Source organism: Nerophis lumbriciformis, linkage group LG05 (genome assembly GCF_033978685.3).
Source record: "Nerophis lumbriciformis linkage group LG05, RoL_Nlum_v2.1, whole genome shotgun sequence".
NCBI lineage: Eukaryota > Metazoa > Chordata > Actinopteri > Syngnathiformes > Syngnathidae > Nerophis > Nerophis lumbriciformis.
In genome coordinates, this window is record NC_084552.2 from 28,653,302 (window position 1) to 28,676,537 (window position 23,236).

At 39.2% G+C, this 23,236-nt stretch overlaps 1 protein-coding gene across 1 annotated transcript; it reads left to right on the top strand.

Moving 5' to 3' along the window:
• The first annotated feature begins 2,158 nt into the window (after positions 1-2,158).
• gba3 (glucosidase, beta, acid 3) lies at positions 2,159-8,805 on the top strand. The gene is made up of 5 exons (XM_061959068.1): positions 2,159-2,316; positions 4,520-4,744; positions 4,796-5,598; positions 8,366-8,489; positions 8,558-8,805. Exons 1-5 carry the CDS (start codon positions 2,262-2,264, stop codon positions 8,764-8,766), a joined length of 1,416 nt encoding a protein of 471 aa, XP_061815052.1. The 5' UTR covers positions 2,159-2,261; the 3' UTR covers positions 8,767-8,805.
• Positions 8,806-23,236: the final 14,431 nt, after the last annotated feature.

Consider the following 23,236-nt stretch of genomic DNA (forward strand, 5'->3'; position numbering starts at 1 on the left):
GAAGGAGACAATCGTGTGCTTGACAAATAGGCTATAAGTAAGTGAATGTATTTATTGATCAAGCAGTTCATACGATTATACAATTAATATATAAAATTAAAAAAAAATTAAAAAAAGGATTATTACAGGCATGCACACTTACATGTGTTTTAACTTTTACTGCCTTTTAAAAATGTCCACTGGAGGGGCAGTACATTCCAATATTTGGGGGCATCTGACTCAAAGACTCTATAAACTTTACTTTTGAATTTTGTACGAGGTACAAAAAGCAAAAAGCGGTCAGCAGACTGCAGTGACCTAACAGGACGGTGAAAAGACAACAGTTCTACCAAGTAAGCAGGTGCTTGACTATTGAGTCCCCTGTAAATAATAGATAACATGTTGTATTGTATCCTGAAATGAACATTGTTCTGAACTAATTGCAGTTGAGTTATAGATGTTTTGTTGCCACAGGTGAAGAGTGAATTTGCAATAGTCAAGATGAAAGGGAAAAAAAGAGCATAAATGATCATTTAGTTCCGAATGAATAAGATACTATAGATCTGAGTTTAGAAATGTTTCTGAGGTGGAAAAAGCAGGAACGGGATATACTTTTGATGTGCTCATCAAAAAGTACGACGTGGTTAAATGTATGTATATATGTACATATAAATGTGTGTATATGTCTGTAACCAATTGACTAGGAGAGCTGATTGGGGGCGGCATGGCACGGTTGGGAGAGTGGCCGTGCCAGCAATCTGAGGGTTCCTGGTTCAATCCCCACCTCCTACCAACCTCGTCACGTCCGTTGTGTCCTTGAGCAAGACACTTAACCCTTGCTCCTGATGGGTCGTGGTTAGGGCCTTGCATGGCAGCTCCCGCCATCAGTGTGTGAATGTGTGTGTGAATGGGTGAATGTGGAAATAGTGTCAAAGCGCTTTGAGTACCTTGAAGGTAGAAAAGCACTATACAAGTATAACCCATTTACCATTTAACGCCCACAATTATTCATGTTCCTATTCCCACCCATCCCAGCCTAGGAATTACTGGTGATGGTACACTTACCAACTTTAGCCTCGGCACACAGGAGGAGCTAACCCCCAAGGTAACCCTTGACTTTTGGACGAAGGACTATTTGTTATTATGATTACCCATACTTACCTTTTTAACTATAAAGTTAAAGTTAAAGTACCAATGATTGTCACACACACACCATAGGTCTGGCGAAATTATCCTCTGCATTTGACCCAGCACCCTTGATCACCCCCTGGGAGATGAGGGGAGCAGTGAGCAGCAGCGGTGGCCGCGCCCGGGAATCATTTTCGGTGATTTAACTCCCAATTCCAACCCTTGATGCTGAGTGCCAGTTAATTAACCAGCTACCACTTTGCTTTACTCTGTGTGGGGGAGATGATATACAAATATATATAACCCGGCCCCTGGCCAATGTTTGTAACCTAATGCGGGCCCCGGGTCAAAAAGTTTGGGGACCCTTGCTCTAGCTGCTTGACCATCGTGTAAATTAAGCCACGAAGAAGAAAAATGGATGTAATGTCATATGCAACCCAACCCTCATATTGAGAGTGTACAATCAGTGTTTAGGATTCCAGTTTCTATATTGTTCTTTTACATTTTTTTTAATTTTTTTTTTTACATAATTTAACATTTATCTTTATATTTACTTTATTTACACCAACAAAATGTCGTTGGTGTACAGTACTGTGTATGCTTGTGCAAGGACAATAACGATTCTTAAATTAACTTAAATTTACTGTGTTGAATCTGTTCCTAAAGGCACCACTTGCTTTACTCTACTGTCATCTAGTGGTATACATCTTTACATGCACTTAAACTTTAAAGTTATATTTGCGTTGTATGCCCCTTTCTCAGCTATTTACATACATGTACATTTAAATACATGTTTTTTTTGTTCAATAAAAATGTTGCTTTAGCTTTTTTTGATTACACTGATGCTGCCTTTACGGACGCACGTAAAATTTGACAATATCAGCACGGCATTCAACTTGAAAACAAAACCAAATACAGTATAGTGACTGTAAAACAAATATATTGTGTGCCAAAACTACAATAATGCTACGATAACTAAAAAATGATCTTATTTATTGACATTTTAAAAGTCCCAAGCTTCACTGCAAATCACTTCCGGGTTGGTAGCGTCTCGCTCTGTGTTGTCGCTTTGGTTGCCAGCTTTTTCCACATAGACGGTACAATTATTATGAGCATACAATAAGCACTCTTGCGAAACATGAACCGGTTAAAACATGTTTCCATGTCATTTTGCGTGGGGTGCAGCGACTGCAGCGTATCAAATTGAAGGTATGTAGAAAAGCAGGATAAACTATCGAATTAGGCGTCCATCCATCTATCCATTTCCTACCGCTTGTACCTCGTCGTTTTCAACATAATTTAAGGTAAACTATTCTTAAAGCTATTGATTGCATGTGTGCCTATCAGACTTATTTACTTTATGGTTTATTTGGCGTTGTTTAACATCAGTTGTTAACTTGTTACTAACTAGTTTTAACATGTGGGCAACCTGGTAGTGACGTCGCAGCACACACAGGAAGTAAACCGGACGTCGAAGGTGTTATTAATCTTTTTGACATAAATGTTTTTTTGTTTTTGTTCGTTTGAGGCGGCTGGCAAGCAGACTTATCAGACTTAGTTACTTAATGGTTTATTTGGCGTTGTTTAACATCACTTGTTAACTCGTTACTAACTTGTGTTAACATGTGGGCAACTTGGTAGTGACGTCACAGCACAAACGGGAAGTAAACCGGACGTCGAAGGGTTATTAATATTTTTGACATAAATGTTTTTTTTGTTAGTTCAAGGCGGTTGGAAAGCAGACTTATCAGACTTAGTTACTTTATGGTTCATTTGGCGTTGTTTAACATCAGTTGTTAACTTGTTACTAACTAGTGTTAACATGTGGGCAACCTGGTAGTGACGTCACAGCACACACAGGAAGTAAACCGGACGTCGAAGGTGTTATTAATCTTTTTGACATACATGTTTTTTTGTTTTTGTTCGTTTGAGACAGCTGGCAAGCAGACTTATCAGACTTAGTTACTTTATGGTTTATTTGGCGTTGTTTAACATCAGTTGTTAACTTGTTACTAACTTGTGTTAACATGTGGGCAACCTGGTAGTGACGTCACAACACAAACGGGAAGTAAACCGGACGTTGAAGGGTTATTAATATTTTTGACATAAATGTTTTTTTTTGTTAGTTCGAGGCGGTTGAAAAGCAGACTTATCAGACTTAGTTACTTTATGGTTTATTTGGCGTTGTTTAACATCAGTTGTTAACTTGTTACTAACTTGCGCGACCTAACACGTGGGCAACCTGGTAGCGATGTCACAGCACAAACTGGAAGTAAACCGGACGTTGAAGGGTTATTAATCTTTTAGACATACCGTATTTTCCGCACTATAAGGCGCACCTAAAAACCACAAATTTTCTCAAAAGCTGACAGTGCGCCTTATAACCCGGTGCGCTTTATATATGGATAAATATTAAGATTCATTTTCATAAAGTTTCGGTCTCGCAACTTCGGTAAACAGCCGCCATCTTTTTTCCCCGTAGAAGAAGCGCGCGGTGCATGCTGGGATATGTGACGTTTCATTTCCATTTGTGTGTTTATGTAAAGACCCCAAAATGGCTCCTATTAAGTGTGTTGTCTGTCTAATTATAAATAATGCAGACGAGGCGTGTTAACTGAGTTCTCAACGTTTACTCACAGCGTGCTCATAACCACATTCTAACTCCCAGCATACAACAACGCTTCTCAGGGCTACCGCGCATGCTCGTCACTATCGTTGCATGCTGGGTAGTGTAGTTGTTATATTCGCTAGCTCATAACATCACATTAAGAGACACGCTTACGCGCTTAATTCAATACTTGCCGTCATTCCGGGTGGATTGACAAAAGACCTCCAGCCGCTTGATATTGGTGTCAACAGGGCATTCAAAGCTAGACTGCTAACTGCGTGGGAACAATGGATGACAGAAGGCGAACACACGTGACGTTCACCAAGACAGGGAGACAGGGAGACAGCGCCAGACGACATTTTGGATCCCACATTCGCCCAACTTTTCAATTCGGACAACGAAGGAGAATAATTCGAGGGATTTATGAATGAAGAATAACTTCAGAAAGTGAGCGTTATGTTTATTTTGTGTGTTGTGACATTAACGTTCGAGCAACATTATGTTGCTATTGCTCTGCACTATTTTGAATTTTACTATGTTTGTGATTGCACATTTGCGTACATTTTGGGAGTGAACAGAGTTGTTAGAACGCTGGTTTTTAATATATTATTAAAGTTTGACTGACCTATCTGACTGTTTTTTTGACATTCCTTTAGCGCAGTTAGATGCGGCTTACAACACCGGGCGGCTTATAGGTGGACAAAGTTTTGAAATATGCCGTTCATTGAAGGCGCGGCTTTTAACCCAGGGCGCCTTATGGTGCGGAAAATACGGTATATGTTTTTTTGTTTTTGTTTGTTCGAGGCGGCTGGCAAGCAGACGGCAAGGGTCCAAGCATCTGGGACACTTTCTGCCATGAGGGGGGACGAGTGTGTGGGGAGCACACAGGCGATGTATCCTGCAACAGCTATGAATTGTGGGAAAAAGATCTGGCGTGCATCAGGCAGCTTGGACTGACCCACTATCGTCTGTCTCTGTCCTGGGCACGTCTCCTTCCTGATGGGACCACGGGGCATGTCAACCAAAAAGGTACAAAGTATAACACATAGTTAAGCCATTTGCTGAATAAATTGTTTACAGGTGTGCAGTACTACAACAAGGTCATTGATGACTTGCTGTCAAGTCACGTGCTCCCTTTGGTGACGCTGTACCACTTCGACCTGCCTCAAGCCCTCCAGCACCGAGGTGGATGGAAAGCGCCCGTTGTGGCCGCCATCTTTGACAGCTATGCCCGCTTTTGCTTCCAAACGTTCGGCGACCGCGTCAAACTTTGGCTCACTATCAACGAGCCGCGCGTATGCGCCAAGTTGGGCCACGAGGACGGCGTCCACGCTCCGGGGATAAAAGAACCGGGAACAGCGGCATACCTGGTGGGCCACAACATGCTGCGAGCCCACGCCTTGGCTTGGCACAGCTACGACTCCCTCTACAGGCCAACGCAAGGCGGAATGGTGTCACTTGCGATCAATAGCGACTGGCTCGAGCCGCTACGCCCCGACTGCGCTGATGACGTCGCCGCTTCGCATCGCTGCCTTGCGTTCACTCTTGGATGGTTTGCCTGGCCGCTGTTTGTCACAGGGGATTATCCCGAAACGATGAGATCTGCCATTGACGCTCAAAGCTGTAAAGTGGGATATAACGGCGAGTCAAGACTTCCTACTTTCTCCAAACATGAACCTCCTGTGTTTGGCACTGCGGACTTCTTTGCCCTGAACTATTACACATCCCGAAAGGTCAAAGCTGAGAGGAAATGCGAGAAGGGGATGTCCATGAAGAGCGACCGGGATGCGGAAGAAGTCTTGGATCCGGATTGGACTATTTGTGGAGTGTCATGGCTGGCTGTGGTGCCCTGTGGCTTGCGGAAGCTCCTGAAGTACATTAAGGTAATGAAAGATTGAATACACTAAAGGCCTGAATTACTAAAGGTTTGTGTGTGCTAAAACATGTGCAAACTTGATGACCAATGCAAAGCTGATCTACTAAACGTGTGCAAAAGGGATCGCGTCTGTTAAGTGAGCAGAATAAAGTTAAAGTCCCAAGGATAGTCACACACACACACACACACACACACACACTAGGTTTGCATTTGAATCATACCCATGTTCACCCCCTGGGAGGTAAGGGGAGCAGTGAGCAGCAGTAGTTGCCACACTCAGGAATCATTTTGGTGATGTGAGACCGCCCACAAAACGGCGCATCCGGAAGCGACTGTCAGAAAGCGGCTTGAAGATGATCTGTAAAACATAATCTATGCAACATTTTGACCAAAGAACCACCATTACATTAAAGTTAAAGTACCACTGATAGTCACACACACTAGGTGTGACGAAATTATTCCCTGCATTTGACCCATCACCCTTGATCACCCCCTGGGAGGTGAGGGGAGCAGTGAGCAGCAGCGGTGGCCGCGCCCAGGATTCATTTTTGGTGATTCAACCCCCAATTCCAACCCTTGATGCTGAGTGCCAAGCAGGTAGCCAATAGGTCCCATTTTTATAGTCTTTGGTATGACTCGACCGGGGTTTGAACTCACGACCTTCCAGTCTCAGGGCGGACACTCTCACCACTGAGCAGTATAAGGCGTGCAATCCATTTTGCGTCTCTATCTTCAGTTGTATGCAAGATATATGCTGATCATCAAAACGGCCATAACAGAGTACGGATGTAACAATATCAAATTTTCACGATACGATACAATTTTGATATTGATCTCACGGTACAATATTTATCGCGATATTGTGGAAAGGTTGGCAGTATTGTTAAACAGCTCACGATATTGTGTTTTTGATATTAGCGAAAAAATTCTGCTTTTGCCAGTCACTAGTCAATATATTGTTACATTTACGGATCATACAACACAAAACGCTGATCACTTTGTGCTTTTTAAAGTGCAAGTTGTTGTCAGAAACATCAGAACCCTTCGTCCTACTTGTACGTTTGGACAGCCAGAAATAAAATAATCTCTTCAGCAACATCCTTTTATAATTTCATAGCTCCTTGATCACTTGAGGAGCTGATTAAAACTAAGTCAATTGATGCATTTTATTGTCATTTAATCTTTTTTTAATGATTTGTTTTTTTCACATAAAATATATATTACGAACATCCTATTTGATAAAAACTTATTTAAGTGGGCATTTTTTGTGTCTTGACCACAGTAGTGCAGCCTCCCTCCAGTGGTAAAATTAAAAACAAAAAGTGGTCTCAATATAGATGCACCGCACAACTGCTTTTAAAGGGGAACATTATCACCAGACCTATGTAAGCGTCAATATATACCTTGATGTTGCAGAAAAAAGACCATATATTTTTTTAACCGATTTCCGAACTCTAAATGGGTGAATTTTGGCGAATTAAACGCCTTTCTATTATTCGCTCATCGGGAAGCAATCCGCCATTTTCTCAAACACATTACAAACACCGAGTCAAATCAGCTCTGTTATTTTCCGTTTTTTCGACTGTTTTCCGTACCTTGGAGACATCATGCCTCGTCGGTGTGTTGTCGGAGGGTGTAACAACACGAACAGGGACGGATTCAAGTTGCACCAGTGGCCCAAAGATGCGAATGTGGCAAGAAATTGGAGGTTTGTTCCGCACACTTTACCGACGAAAGCTATGCTACGACAGAGATGGCAAGAATGTGTGGATATCCTGCGACACTCAAAGCAGATGCATTTCTAACTGGACTGGACAGATCAGCTTTCAGGAAAAGAGAGCGGATGAGGGTATGTCTACAGAATATATTAATTGATGAAAACTGGGCTGTCTGCACTCTCAAAGTGCATGTTGTTGCCAAATGTATTTCATATGCTGTAAACCTAGTTCATAGTTGTTAGTTTCCTTTAATGCCAAACAAACACATACCAATCGTTGGTGAGGAGGCGATCGCCGAATTCGTCCTCGCTTTCTCCCGTGTCGCTGGCTGTCGCGTCGTTTTCGTCGGTTTCGCTTGCATACGGTTCAAACCGATATGGCTCAATAGCTTCAGTTTCGCTACCTGCCTCCACACTACAACCATCCGTTTCAATTCATGCGTAATCTGTTGAATCGCTTAAGCCGCTGAAATCTTAGTCTGAATCCGAGCTAATGTCGCTATACCTTGCTGTTCTATGCGCCATGTTTGTTTGTATTGGCATTACTGTGTGACGTCACAGGAAAATGGACGGGTGTATATAACGATGGTTAAAATCAGGCACTTTGAAGCTTTTTTTAGGGATATTGCGTGATGGGTAAAATTTTGAAAAGAAACTTTCGAAAAATAAAATAAGACACTGGGAACTGATTTTTAATGGTTTTAACCCTTCTGAAATTGTGATAATGTTCCCCTTTAAAATGCCCAGAAAAAGTGGTACAGGTCAACTGCTTGTTTGAAAACATAGCAAAATGCCACATGTAGGAGCATGATAACATGAACGTGCAGCAAATGAGCGTGTCTCTGTGGTGATGCTTCATATAGTACAGGCAAAATTCTCATTTAAATAATGCAGTCCGCACCATTTGTCAATTGCACACGCAGTTTCAGGACATCACACGCAACACGCCCACTATGGTACACACTATTTTATAGATTTCACATGCTGTTTAGCGCGAGGTATTTAGATCTTAGTAAATCAGGCCTTAAGATGGCTATTTTTGTTTTTGACCTTACAGGACACTTTCCATAACCCGGTGGTCTACATCACTGAAAACGGCTTCTCTCAAGTGGGACCGGTGGTAATGGAAGATTCTCAGCGTGCTGACTTTTACAAGGACACAATCCAGGAAGTGGAAAAAGGTACATCATAGTTTAGTACATCATCCTTGTTTTATATTGACTTACTAAGGTTAATGTGATCAATCTAGCAATCAGAGAAGACGGCGTCGACGTCCGCGGATACTTTGCATGGTCACTCCTGGACAACTTTGAATGGGCGGACGGATTCAACAACCGCTTCGGATTGTTCCATGTGGACTTTTCGGATGCGGGGAGGAAGCGGATGATATACTGCTCAGGCTTGGAGTATGCAAAGCTGATCTCAAAATACAAAGCCGTGCACCCTAAATCTATTTAAGGAACAAATCACCTTTTAAATAAATCAGTCAATTCAAAATCTTCTGTGGCAATATTTAAACTATTTTAACATTGATAATAATATTTAAATTTCGCAAAATATTTTAAATTATTAAAAATAGAACGTTTTTTTAACAATGTATTGAAACCTTGATTACAGGTTAACAGTTGATCATTTATAAATATAACATAATTCAAACATTTTCTACCGTAATTTATTACAATGATTGTAGATATGAAACAATTGATTAGACAAAAAAGCATACATTTGTATTTAGTTGCTTCAATTAACCAATTAACAAATTATAATGTTGATTATAATGGCAATGATGGGCTGCACTCCACGTGCAGGCCAATAATAAAGATAATCTTTAATTTGGTAGTTTGACCACCCTCTGCAAAATATTCCATGGTTTACACTGCCATTCTGTGGCCACACCTGCAACTGCACCTTTAAACAACACTATTGCAAAAGCTGCTTTTTTATTATTCATCTTAATAAAACACATGTCGTCTGTTTACCAACAAACCACCGGCACTACATAGCATCAGAATACTTAATATTCATTCTCCGACTTGCGGCAAAAATATAATTTATATTCCTCACGGCAAGACTTTGTTTGCATTCATAAGCACATTTGGAAGTGCGTACTCCCCCCATTTTTTTTCTTTTTTTTTCTTGGAAGGAGTGAATAATGCCCCTGTGGCTGCTCTCCATCTACGTCAAAGCCAGCGAGATTCTCCTTTGTCTTATGATGAATGGCAACGCTATTGTGGCGCCGTGAATAATCCAACTTCTTTGTCGCCACATTTTCATATCTGAGGCCCTTTTAGTAAACACAGAAACCACCTGAAGTACGACGCCTGGAAAAAGCTTCCGAAATAATTGAAATAATTCATTCCTGCAAGTACACATCATCACAGCGAGGGAAAGGGAAACCATTTCCAAAGCAATGAAGTGGCAGATACATCACGTTGCTTTTGAGGGTGAATTAGTACATTTAATAGTAACATTCAATCACCCCCCAAGGAATATTCTTGTATCAAATATTCAGGATCCATCCAGTACTTTGGAAAACGCGCTCAATAATTCACAAGCGATTAGGGAATGAAAAATTCCCATTTTTTTCCCAAATAATAATTACCTTTTTCTATTTACTGATTACCCTCGTTTGCATATTCCCAGGAGAACGGCTATCATTAGATTGTTGCCAGATGAAGAGACGACACAGATACGCCCCATACTCCCACCACTCTTTCCCTCTTAGTTGCATTGCCATTGACTAGGAGAGGCGAGAAAACAAAACTTCCCACCGACCTACTTTGCCAGACGTTTGGCTTGGAATTCACACCCGCGCCAAAGAAGATTGAATATCTGGGCGCCGATTCCAACACATCCCAACTATCTAAAAACAGCAGTTTGGATTTAATTAGGTACACCTGCATAATCTGATCAGACCCATTGCACAATGCTAATCTCACCCTGATAATACTAACATTGTATAGACCTGAGTGTAAAATGACATTCAGTATAACACAATCTCAGTTTTTACAAGACTTGTTTTGGGTAAAAAAAAAAACAACAACAACAAAACAAATCAGTAAAATACCAGTTATGAATTTAAGACGTTAGGCCTGTTTTAGACTGTTTTCCCGGGAGAAAACAACACTATCTTGTATTTATGCGGTAAAAAATAATACACATAATGTACAAGACAAGCCAACACTTCCTTTCAAAACCTATTTTATAGAAAATGATTAAGACAAAAAAAACTCATTTTCAATATAAATATCAGTAAAGTAACTGCTATGAATATAAGATAAATTTCATCTGTTTTTTATTTTTATTGAGGAAACAATACTTTAAAATTTGGGTGAAGACAGTAATATAGTGAATAGGCCTATTATCAACTAGGTGCTAATCACTAACACACATACATACATACATACATACATACATACATACATATATATATATATATATATATATATATATATATATATATATATATATATATTGACACTCAGCATCAAGGGTTGGAATTGGGGGTTGAATCACCAAAAATGAATCCCGGGCGCGGCCACCGCTGCTGCTCACTGCTCCCCTCACCTCCCAGGGGGTGATCAAGGGTGATGGGTCAAATGCGGAGACTAATTTCACCACACCTAGTGTGTCTGACTATCAGTGGCACTTTAACTTTAATGTAATGGTGGTTCTTTGGTCACAATTTTGCATAGATTTTGTTTTAGATTGCTTAAATTTTTAACCCGTTTTTTCAAAGAAGTTTGGTAATGTGGCGCGTTAAAGGAGACATATTATCATTTTCTTCTAAATATAAAACACTATATTGTGGTCTACATAACATGTGATGGTGGTTCTTTGGTCAAAATGTTGCATAGATTATGTTTTACAGATCATCTTCAAGCCGCTTTCTGACAGTCGCTTCAGGATGCGCCGTTTTGTGGGCGGTCTTATTTACGTGGCTCAGGCAGCGTCTTCTCCCCGTCATCTTTGTTGTAGCGGTGTAGCATGCATGGACAGGAGTGGAAGAAGTGTCAAAAGATGGAGCTAACTGTTTTAATGACATTCAGACTTTACTTAAATCAATAACGGAGCAGCATCTCCTCATCCGTCCGACTGGAAGTCTAATAACTAAAGTTCCTTGGGTGAATAATGTCAACTCACTAGACCGGTATGCTTTAGCACTTTCATGGCGAGTTTACTGACAGATATAAGTAAGAAATTTACACTACTTAATATTAGAAATGGCAACAGCGCAGGATGAATGTCCCATCACAAGAAGATAGAGAAAAAGAAGAAGCTTATCGACTACGGGTCGACACGGACTACAAAGGCGGACGTGTGCAATTTTTCAGGATTTATGAAGATTCCAAATACAGATCAGCAGGTACCAGAAGGTAAGAAAAGTTGATTTTGCATAATATTGCAAAACAAAGCGCCAGATAATATGTCTTACCTTATACACACACCATAATAATACTTGTATGTTTAGAGCGCCGACAATCCTTTAAGCGGTGCGGCTTCTTAGCTTACCAAAGTCGTACTAAAACATTTTGATAGATTTTTGAGCGCCGGGTATAATGTTCTGTATTTTCAATGGAACATTTAAAATGTTGGTGTTGTTTACTTGAGTCATATTGCCATCATAGTGCAGTCCACACATATCTCTTATGTTTGACTGCCATCTACTGTTCACACTTATCATTACACCATGGACGAAATAAAACTGCTTCAAAGTCGATACGCAAAACCAGAATTATTCCGTAGATTAGGCACACCGAGTTATAAGGCGCACTGTCGAGTTTTGAGAAAAAAAAAGGATTTTAAGTGCGCCTTAAAGCCCGGTACTTTAATATTTGGGTGAAGACAGTAATATAATGAATAGGCCTATTATCAAGTATGTGCTAATCACTCATATATATATATATATATATATATATATATATATATATATATATATATATATATATATATTACACAATGATGAGCAGTAACTAGCTACATGTAGCTAAACTACGTAGCTTAACTACATTTTCCAGTAGCTTGGCAGTAGCATAGCTACTTTTTTAACGAGTAGCTTTTCCTGTAGCTTAGCTACTTTTAGACCCATGAAGCTAGGTAGCTTACATCCAAGCGACAAAGAGAGAAAATAGACTGCAAATCCAGGCAAAAAAAAATTACAGAGAAAAGACAATGACCTGGATGAATGAGAACATCCATACATACGGAGAAACCCCATGATGATGTTGGTTGGTGTTTGTATGATGAGTCTCAATTGGCTAAGGTTAGGGCGAAACATTATGGACTGGCCAATCAGAGGCAAGATAAGGTGGGTCATCAAAACCAGGAAGCAAAATCATAACAGACATGCACTCATGTCACATGACGACGACGGAGTCAGAGACAGAGGGGCGCTTCAAGCTGACAACTCAAAAAAAAACATACTTACGGGATTCTCTACCGCATATTCGATTTTACCTTTAGTGATGAAGATGTCGTGTAGGAAACCCACAATAATGCATGTTCTTGGCCATATTTAGACAAATGTATGCATTTACAGAAAACAATGCCCAAAACCTTAGTTTTTAGTCATTTACTCTGTAAACCAAAGTCATAGCTGCTCTCTTCATCTAAGACAGTGGTTCTCAACCTTTTTTCAGTGATGTACCCCCTGTGAATTTTTTTTTAATTTAAGTACCCCCTAATCAGAGCAAAGCATTTTTGGTTGAAAAAAAGACATAAAGAAATGAAATACAACACTATGTCATCAGTTTCTGATTTATTAAATTGTATAACTGTGCAAAATATTGCTCATTTGTAGTAGTCTTTCTTGAACTATTTGGAAAAAAAGATAGGTTTTTATTTATATTTATAAAGGATTTTTGAATTGTTGCTATTTTTAGAATATTTTGAAAAAACTCACGTACCCCTTGGCATATCTTCAAGTACTCCCAGGGGTACGTGTACCCCCATTTGAGAACCACTGATCCAAGACATCCAACACAAATTTAGGAACACACATTAAGGTGCGTTGAGTTCATGAAAGGTTTTACTGTACATAACCATTACCAACTGTTCCCAAACAACACACAAGTCATTGTTTTTTTACTGTAGGCAGAGAAGACAAATAACATTACAGGGGTGGGCCAAAGAAAAGGCAAACTAAATAAACACATACAGTTGGGTCAGGGCCGTAACTAGGATTTGAGAAAAATTGGTGGTCCTAAGGCAGTGGTTCTTAACCTGGGTTTGATCGAACCCTAGGGGTTCGGTGAGTCGGCCTCAGGGGTTCGGCGGAGGTCAAAACACACCCGACTCATCGTGTAAATAAAAACTTCTCCCTATCGGCATATTATGGATACCCCCAAACAATGTTGCCTCTAATTTTCCATCTGATTTGCAGGTTGTTTGATTGATGGATTGAAACTTTTACTAGCAGATTGCAAAGAAAGATAATACATTATATGAAACAGTACAGTTTACACAGTACAGTACATATTCCGTACAATTGAACTCTAAATGGTAACACCCGAATAAGTTTTTCAACTTTTTTAATTCGGGGTCCACGTTAATCAATTCATGGTAATGTGTGTAAGGTGTGTAATTTGTTGTGAGTTCATGCATTGTGTTGGTTTTGCTCTTTGAACAAGGTGATGTTCATGCACGGTTCATTTTGTGCACCAGTAAAAAAAACATAACTTTTTCTTGAATTTGAAAAAAGAAACATTTAATTTTTCACTAAAGAAGGGTTCGGTGAATGCACATATAAAACTGGTGGGGTTCGGTACCTCCAACAAGGTTAAGAACCACTGTCCTCGAGGAACTTTTAAAGGCTGAAATCATGAGTATCCCAGCACCATATAAATTACATTACCTTGTGCAACACAATAAATTTCCAGAATAACAAAAGTTTTAATTGCGATCGAACATCTTTGATAATCATCATGATTTTGTAACAGTCCGCTTCTTTATCAATATCCTGAAGTTTAGCATATTAAAACATTTTAACATGATTAAAACATACATTTTAAAAACATACCAAATGTTCAACCACAACCAGGGTTCCAACCCAAGATCTGCTGCTTTGCACTTCAAGCCCTAAAAGGTGTCCTCCACGGTGCCACCGGAAGTGATGGAGGACATTTTGACTTCATATTTTAATCAGTAACAGAGCACGACGTGGCCAAGAATACGTTTGGGGTAAAATATTATATAAAGCGCGTTGTCATTCAATAATTTACATTTTAATGCCCTTCTTAATGCAAAACGCCCCCCCCCCCCCCCCCCCCCCCCCCCCACTGATCGCGAGGCCCCACACAGAGCGTGTGTTCTGCATTTAGGGCGGGGCGGCACCTGACTGACACCATGACAGAATTATACCGACAGCGTTTCACATGCAACACTAGTTACAGCAGTGTGATTTAATGTTAACGCTATGTTGGCAGCACAGTCTTGATCAGATGATGTTTACAGTAAAAGTGGATCTCTTTGTGTAACGTTGTTGGAGTTGTAGCGGGCTGTGCATGACCAAAGATTGTATATTGAGAGAGGACGATCTACCGCATGGTGCCGCAGCGCACACAATGTCCTATACAAAACATATTTGCAGTCAGTCATATTATCATCCTTTTGTCACCTAAAGAACACACGCACACATATACATATATATATATATATATATATAGTATATATATATATATATATATATATATAGTATATATATATACATATATATATATATATATATATATATATATATATATATATATATATATATATATATATATATATATATATATATATACAGGGACGTGCACATGATTATAGAGGGGCAGGGGCTCAAAGTCAGAAAAGGGCAGGAATTTTTTTTTGGGTCCTTTACACAATATGGAAATTAATGTAAAATTAAATTTGCTAATAGGAAGCTAACTACTTAGCTGTGTGTCCTTTGTAGGTAAAAGTGATTGCCATTTCTTTTGTGTCAACAAATTATTGTCATAATGAGTTAATTCACATTATCATAGGCTTGGAAGACATGAAAAGCAACAAAACACTGGTTTATTATTAGGCTATTTATTGTTAAAGATAAGCACTTGAACAGTGCAACATGAACTTTGAAAAAAAATACAAAAATAAATACCCAAATGGAAAAAACTTCAATGTGAAAATCTGTCCTTCTTCCCTTAACTTGATGAAAACACCATCAAGTTGTAACTTATGGTATTTCTCACTTAATGCTCAGACTAAACAACTGAAACGCAATACAGGGCCAAAAATATGGACCAGGGGCCAGTAGAGGGCTGTAGGATGGAGGCCACCCATACCCAAATATGCTCCTCAATGTAAATTCAGGGCTTCCATGAAATGCTGTGAAATCAGTGCACAATCAGTAGCCAAACCTTCTGGGGGCCTTAAAGCAGCAACCTTCTGGGGGCCATGTCCCTGTAGATGTTGATCACATCATTGTGATTTATGACTATGTCTTTTTCAATGGAGAGGAGAAGGAGATCAGACAGCCTCTCTTCTGTGCATAGGCCTCTGAGTGAGTTTTTGACCAGCTTCAGTTTAGAAAAATAGCTCTCTACTGTGGCAGTGGACACTGGAATCGTGGCATATGTTTTCATCATTTCTTCCAGTGCTGGAAAGATGTCATGTCCACTGTTGTCTCTTAGTGTTCTTAAGATCCCCTTCAGTGTGAGAGTGTCATGTGTCATTCTTCTTATTATTGTTATTATTATCATTATTATTATTATTATTTTGTTAACCCACACAGTAATAGCAAAGTCACAATAAACTTTATATCTAAACCTCTACTGTGAGAGAAATGTGATCGTAAACACAGTGCATTTTATTGTGAAAATTAACCCGGTGTTTTATTTTGTATTTTGTACACTACTTCCTGTCCCGCACGATCCGCTCTGCTCTGTGCGGAATTGATGTGCCGTGCTCAATTAATGCGCCGTGCTCCGACGTCCGGCAAAAACAGAAGCTGACACAATACAGCGTTTTTCGGAAATATTACCCATATTAGATGCTGAATAAGTGGACGGCGACTAGACCATAACTCACAGGTTCAAGTTGCTCCACTGTCACGTCTCCTCATGGGCGCAGTTGGCTCTCTCTCCTCTCACTTACTCACTCACTCGCCCTCTCTCTCTCTCTCTCTCTCTCTGGCGGAAGCGGCAGGCTCAAACAACCCGTTATTACAAGAAAACGTGGAGTTTTTGTACCGCTGTTTTTTTCTTTCTTTTTTTTTTTACATCCCTGACAGGAATTTATTAATGTTGTTTAAAGAAAGAAGAAGAAAAAAAAACACACACACAGGCAGAGGGCACTTTTTAAGACAAGGCAAAAAAGGGCAGGGGCTCAAGCACCCATAGGGCCCTATGTGTGCACGTGCCTGTATATATATATATATATATATATATATATATATATATATATATATATATATATATATATATATATATACACACACACATAAATCCCCTGAAGAGCAGGGAAAACCTGCGATACAGGCTTGTAGGGATGAAATAGCCTCTGTGTTTTTTCCTGACCTAACGTGTATATATATATATATATATATATATATATATATATATATATATATATATATATATATATATACATACACTAGAGATGTCCGATAATATCGGTATCGGCCGATAAATGCGTTAAAATGTAATATCGGAAATTATCGGTATCGGTTTTTTATTATCTGTATCGGTTTTGTTGTTGTTGTTTTTTAATTAAATCCACATAAAAAACACAAGATACACTTACAATTAGTGCACCAACCCAAAATACCTTCCTCCCCCATTTACACTCATTCACACTCATTCATAGAAAAGGGTTGTTTCTTTCTGTTAATATTCTGGTTCCTACATTATATATCAATATATATCAATACAGTCTGCAAGGGATACAGTCCGTAAGCACACATGATTGTGCGTGCTGCTGGTCCACTAATAGTACTAACCTGTAACAGTTAATTTTACTCATTTTCATTAATTACTAGTTTCAATGTAACTGTTTTTATATTGTTTTACTTTCTTTTTTATTCAAGAAAATGTTTTCAATTTATTTATCTTATTTTATTTTATTAATTTTTTGTAAAGTACCTTATCTTCACCATACCTGGTTGTCCAAATTAGGCATAATAATGTGTTAATTCCACGACTGTATATATCGATTGATATCGGTATCGGCAATTAAAGAGTTGGACAATATCGGATATCAGCAAAAAGCCATCATCGGACATCCCTAATATATACATATATAAATATATATATACACATACATACATACATACATACATACATATATATATATGTGTGTATGTATATATATATATATATATATATATATATATATATATATATATATATATATATATATATATATATATGTGTGTGTGTATATATATATATATATATATATATGCGTGTGTATATATATATATATATGTATGTGTATATATATATATATATATATATATATATATATATATATATATATATATATATATATGTATGTGTATATATATATATATATATATATATATATATATATATATATATATATATATATATAGGTTTGTAGCTGCAAAACCAACTAGTTACCTCAGTTTTACCCAAAGTTCAGTTTTGAAGGGAAATGGGCTGTGTAACAAATGCCGGGTTAAGCTGTAAGTGATTAGTCTTCATTCATATTTGATAATTATTTTTATTAATCACATGCGTTAACATGTTAAAGTTGACAGCCCTCATATATATATATATATATATATATATATATATATATATATATATATATATACATATATATATATATATATATATATATATATATATATATATATATATATATATATATATATATATATATATATATAATGTTACGTCTCTGGGGGCGCATGGCTGTGCTGGTAGTGTTCCTTCCAAGGCAGAAACAAGCAGGAGCGGCGTACAGGTAAGAGTAAGGTTTATTTTAATAAAGTAAACGCAGGACAAAAATACAACACTGCGGACGCTAGCAAGCGTGGAGCTAAACAAAACTCAAAATGTCACCAAGGGTGAAAAACAGGAAATGCTGGAGTGTAGAATAATCTCAAGAGCGAGGAGAAAACCAGGAGAACGTAAATGTTGCCTATCGCAAACATTGACCCAGCCACTACTGCTGGCTGACAGGAAACTATAAAGGGGAGTGATTAACCAAAACACCTGGTTGGAACACTAATTGCAAAACTAAGACAGGTGAGGAGAATCAGTGCCCATGGAAACCAACAGAAAACAAGGAAAGAGGGTGCACCCAGGAAACAGGCTATAACGGAAAAACTACCAAACATAAATCATGCCATGACCCGGGTAACGGAACATGACTATATATATATATATATATATATATATATATATATATATATATATATATATATATATATATATAATTTATTTATTTTTTATTTATTTATTAAGGCTGTCAAACGATGGATAGATAACAGATAAAAAACATTTTTCAACATTAAGTGTAACCTAGACATATAATTTAGACACATTTATTACCACGACTGGGCAATTAGTTTGCTTAAATTCTTATTTATTTTTTTTATTTTTATTTTTATTTTTTTTTTAGTTTGCTTAAATTTTTAACCCGTTTTTTCAAAGAAGTTTGGTAATGTGGCGCGTTAAATGAGTCATATTATGATTTTCTTCTAAATATAAAACACTATATTGTGGTCTACATAACATGTAATAGTGGTTCTTTGGTCAAAATGTTGCATAGATTACTACTCAGTGGCCTAGTGGTTAGAGTGTCCGCCCTGAGATCGGTAGGTTGTGAGTTCAAACCCCGGCCGAGTCATACCAAAGACTATAAAAATGGGACCCATTACCTCCCTGCTTGGCACTCAGCATCAAGGGTTGGAATTGGGGGTTAAATCACCAAAATGATTCCCGGGCGCGGCCACCGCTGCTGCCCACTGCTCCCCTCACCTCCCAGGGGGTGATCAAGGGTGATGGGTCAAATGCAGAGAATAATCTCGCCACACCTAGTGTGTGTGTGACAATCATTGGTACTTTAACTTTAACTTTAACTTTTTACAGATCATTTTCAAGTAGCTTTGTGAGCGTCTCTTCAGGATGCGTCGTTTTGTGGGCGGTCTTATTCACGTGGCTCACCTTCGGCAGCGTCTTCTCCCCGTCATCTTTGTTGTAGCGGTGTAGCATGCAAGGACGGAGGTGGAAGAGGTGTCAAAAGATGGAGCTAACTGTTTTAATGTCATTCAGACTTTACTTCAATCAATAACGGAGCAGCATCTCCTCATCCGTGGTTCAATAATGCAACTTCAACGCCGGAAATGTGTGCCGTAAAAAAACCTCCGACCGGAACTCTCTAATAACTTAAGTTCCGTGGGTGAATTATGTAAACCCACTACAGTTTGTAATGCTTTGATAGCTAGTCTACTGACATATATAAGTAAGAACTTTACGCTACTTTATATTAGAAATGGCAACAGCGGAGTATGAATGTCACATAACAAGAAGATAGAGAAAAAGAAGAAGCTTATCGACTACGGTGTTGTCGCGCACATTTTCAGGACTTATGCAGATCTCAAATACAGATCAGCAGGTACCAGAAGGTAAGAAAAGTTGGTTTTGCATAATATTGCACAATAAAATGCCAGGTATTATGTCTGCTAATAGGTGCCATTTTGCAGTCCTTATACACGCACCATAATAATAATCGTATGTTTAATGCGCCGACCATACATCAAGCAGTGCGGCTTCATAGTTTACAGAAGTCGTACTAAAAACATTTTGACAGATTTTTGAGTGTCGTGTGTAATGTTCTATATCCTCAATGTAACATTTAAAGTGTTGGTGTTGTTTACTGGCGTCATCTTGCATTTACAAGTGTTTCTTATGTATGACTGCCATCTACTGGTCACACTTATCATTACACAATGTACCAAATAAAATTGCTTTGAGTTCGGTAAGCACAACCAGAATTATGCCGTACATTAGGCGCACTGTCGATTTTTGAGAAAATTCAAGGATTTTAAGTGCGCCTTATAGTCCGAAAAATACAGTACATAGACAGTACACATTACATCAGTAAAACAACTGGTACAAAAATAAAACAAGACAAGCCATCCGTTTCAGTGTTTCAGACTTTTTTTCTACAGGGAAAAGTATTGGTTTTATTGGGATCAGTATGCTAATAATAATTAAATTACGGTATCAAAACAATGGTAGCCTATATATAGTTATCAAGAGAATTGCATGCAATTCTTACACACACAAAACCTCATAAAAAGCCCCCAAAGCAATAATAATTTACTATACATTTAATATTTTAATAATTTGGCATCAGTGTGATGTCATCATTATTAAAAGGGCCTTTTTTCTTCTTTTTTTTAGCTTGGGTGAGCAGAGAAAAAAAAGGCAATCCAAATTGTTTCTTTTTAAGTCATTCCCCGTTTGGGAATGCAGATGAGCCCTGCTAACGATGGAGGGGGAGGCTTGTAGACCTGCCTGAAAAATTGAACGCTTCTGGAATATTCAAGGTAGAACTGGAATTGGTATTCAAGGTGAAAGAGAGACACCTGTGTGTGTGTGTGTGTGTGTGTGTGTGTGTGGTGGTAAATGAGCCAAGTCTCATGGGAACAATGGCAGCAAGGAAAGTGTGAGGAAAGCCAGTGCCAGGAAAAGAGACAGTTTATAGGACCTTGTTGTTTGTATTTATCGAGGCGGAATCGGAAAACGAATGACATGTCACGTCCCACCATGAAACACCTCAGAAAACCATCTTATCTTTTTTTGATAACGGCTGATATTTATTATGGGTTGCATACAATCAACCACCCAGGGCATTGCCTATGTTGCTTTAGCGCTAACATTGGTGTTAACTCAGTGCAAGCTCACTAAAAAGATCAAAATATGATTATCTCTCATTATTTAAAATGCATTTATTTGTTTGATTGCTGGAATTAGCACAGAAGCTAAATTGCATCCATTGTCTTAAGGCAGGTAGAAAAACACTCACCAGACTGAACTCAACGGTCTGGTTTGTCGAACAATTGGAAGTTGCTGGCAGTTTTCAAAGTACCCCAAAGCTGACACAAATGATTGGAGGATTCAGGCAGAACTGTGGACACTCTTGTGATTTAGATACCATCGGACTGTCTGCCCCGCAGGATGAATTTGAGGACCAGTCATAGACAATTTAGAGTGAAAAGCTCATTTTATTTTCACTTGCATACAAAACATTCTAACTTAGATTGTTTCCCTGGCTTCGAGACTCCCCCGAAGGACAGTGCGGCGAAGACATAACAAACTCCCTTCTTGTCTCTCATGGACACACACCTGTTGTTGTTGACTTTGGACTGACTGGCAAGAACACCAAGGCCGCGGAACAGAGACAGGCTTACACACACACATGCATCCACAAAAAATATACGCCCTTGACGCCAATTCCTTCAGGGGTGATGGACGGCTGGGCAGCGCCTGAAGAGCTGCAGCCAAACACCGTAGCCCCCACTCTCTCCCCTCTGTTGCAAGTCTCCAGTTGTATGTTGTAATACGTATATGTGCTTTGCTATGGAGTTTTTTCCCCCACTCCAGACGGGGGCCCCTTAGGAACCCGGTCTGGATTGTATTTTTTTACTCTCTTGTGTTGACCTTTTTCCCATCTTTTACGGGGTGCTTTGTGGCGACCCATCAGTGTTCCTGTTCTGTAACCCTGTACACTGTTTGTCTAATCTTGAACGGGTTTGTACTGAAAACAAAGTTCCGTTGTACTTGTGCAATGACAATAAAGACCTACCTACACACAGACACAGAAACAATACACAAACAACAACACTAAAAGTACAAATACCGTATTTTCCGCACTATAAGGCGCACCTAAAAACCACAATTTTTCTCAAAAGCTGACAGTGCGCCTAATAACCCGGTGCGCTTTATTACGATTCATTTTCATAAAGTTTCGGTCTCGCAACTTCGGTAAACAGCCGCCATCTTTTTTCCCGGTAGAACAGGAAGCGCTTCTTCTTCTACGCAAGCAACCGCCAAGGAAAGCACTCGCCCCCATAGAACAGGAAGCGCTTCACCCGCCCCCATAGAACAGGAAGCGCTTCACCCGCCCCCGGAAGAAGAAGAAAAAACGCGCGGATATCACCGTACGTTTCATTTCCTGTTTACATCTGTAAAGACCACAAAATGGCTCCTACAAAACGATCCGGTTCATAAAAAGACGCAATCTCTCCATCCGCACACGGATTACTACCGTATTTCACAGCAACTGAACCGCACTGTGGAACGGGAGCACGTACGGTGAATATTCGCTCCACAGGGAATGAGAAGTCATCCTTCACTGTGGTTCTAGCTTGCCATGCTAACTTCCACCCATCCAAAAGAGACCTTTCCAGCCGGCGTCATCATAAAAGCTAACTCGAAGGGATGGATGGATGAAGAAAAGATGAGCGAGTGGTTAAGGGAAGTTTACGCGAAGAGGCCGGGTGGCTTTTTTCACACAGCTCCGAAGGCGAACACACCTTCACTAAGACGGGCAGATAGCGCCGGTCGACATACGCCAACATCTGCCAGTGGATCGTAAATGCCTGGGCAGATAGTTTCGGTCACAACTGTGGTCCGACCTTTCCGGAAGGCAGGATTCACAGAACTGCTGGACAACAGTGACACTGACTCCGGTGACTTCGACGAGACGGAACCGGCCATTTTGGATCCCGTATTCGCCCAACTTTTCAATTCGGACACCGAAGACGAAGAATTCGAAGGATTTACGAATGAAGAATAACTTCAGAAGGTGAGCGCTATGTTTATTTTGTGTGTTGTGACATTAACGTTCGAGCAACATTATGTTGCTATTGTTCTACACCATTTTGAATTTTACTATGTTTGTGATTGCACATTTGCGTACATTTTGGGAC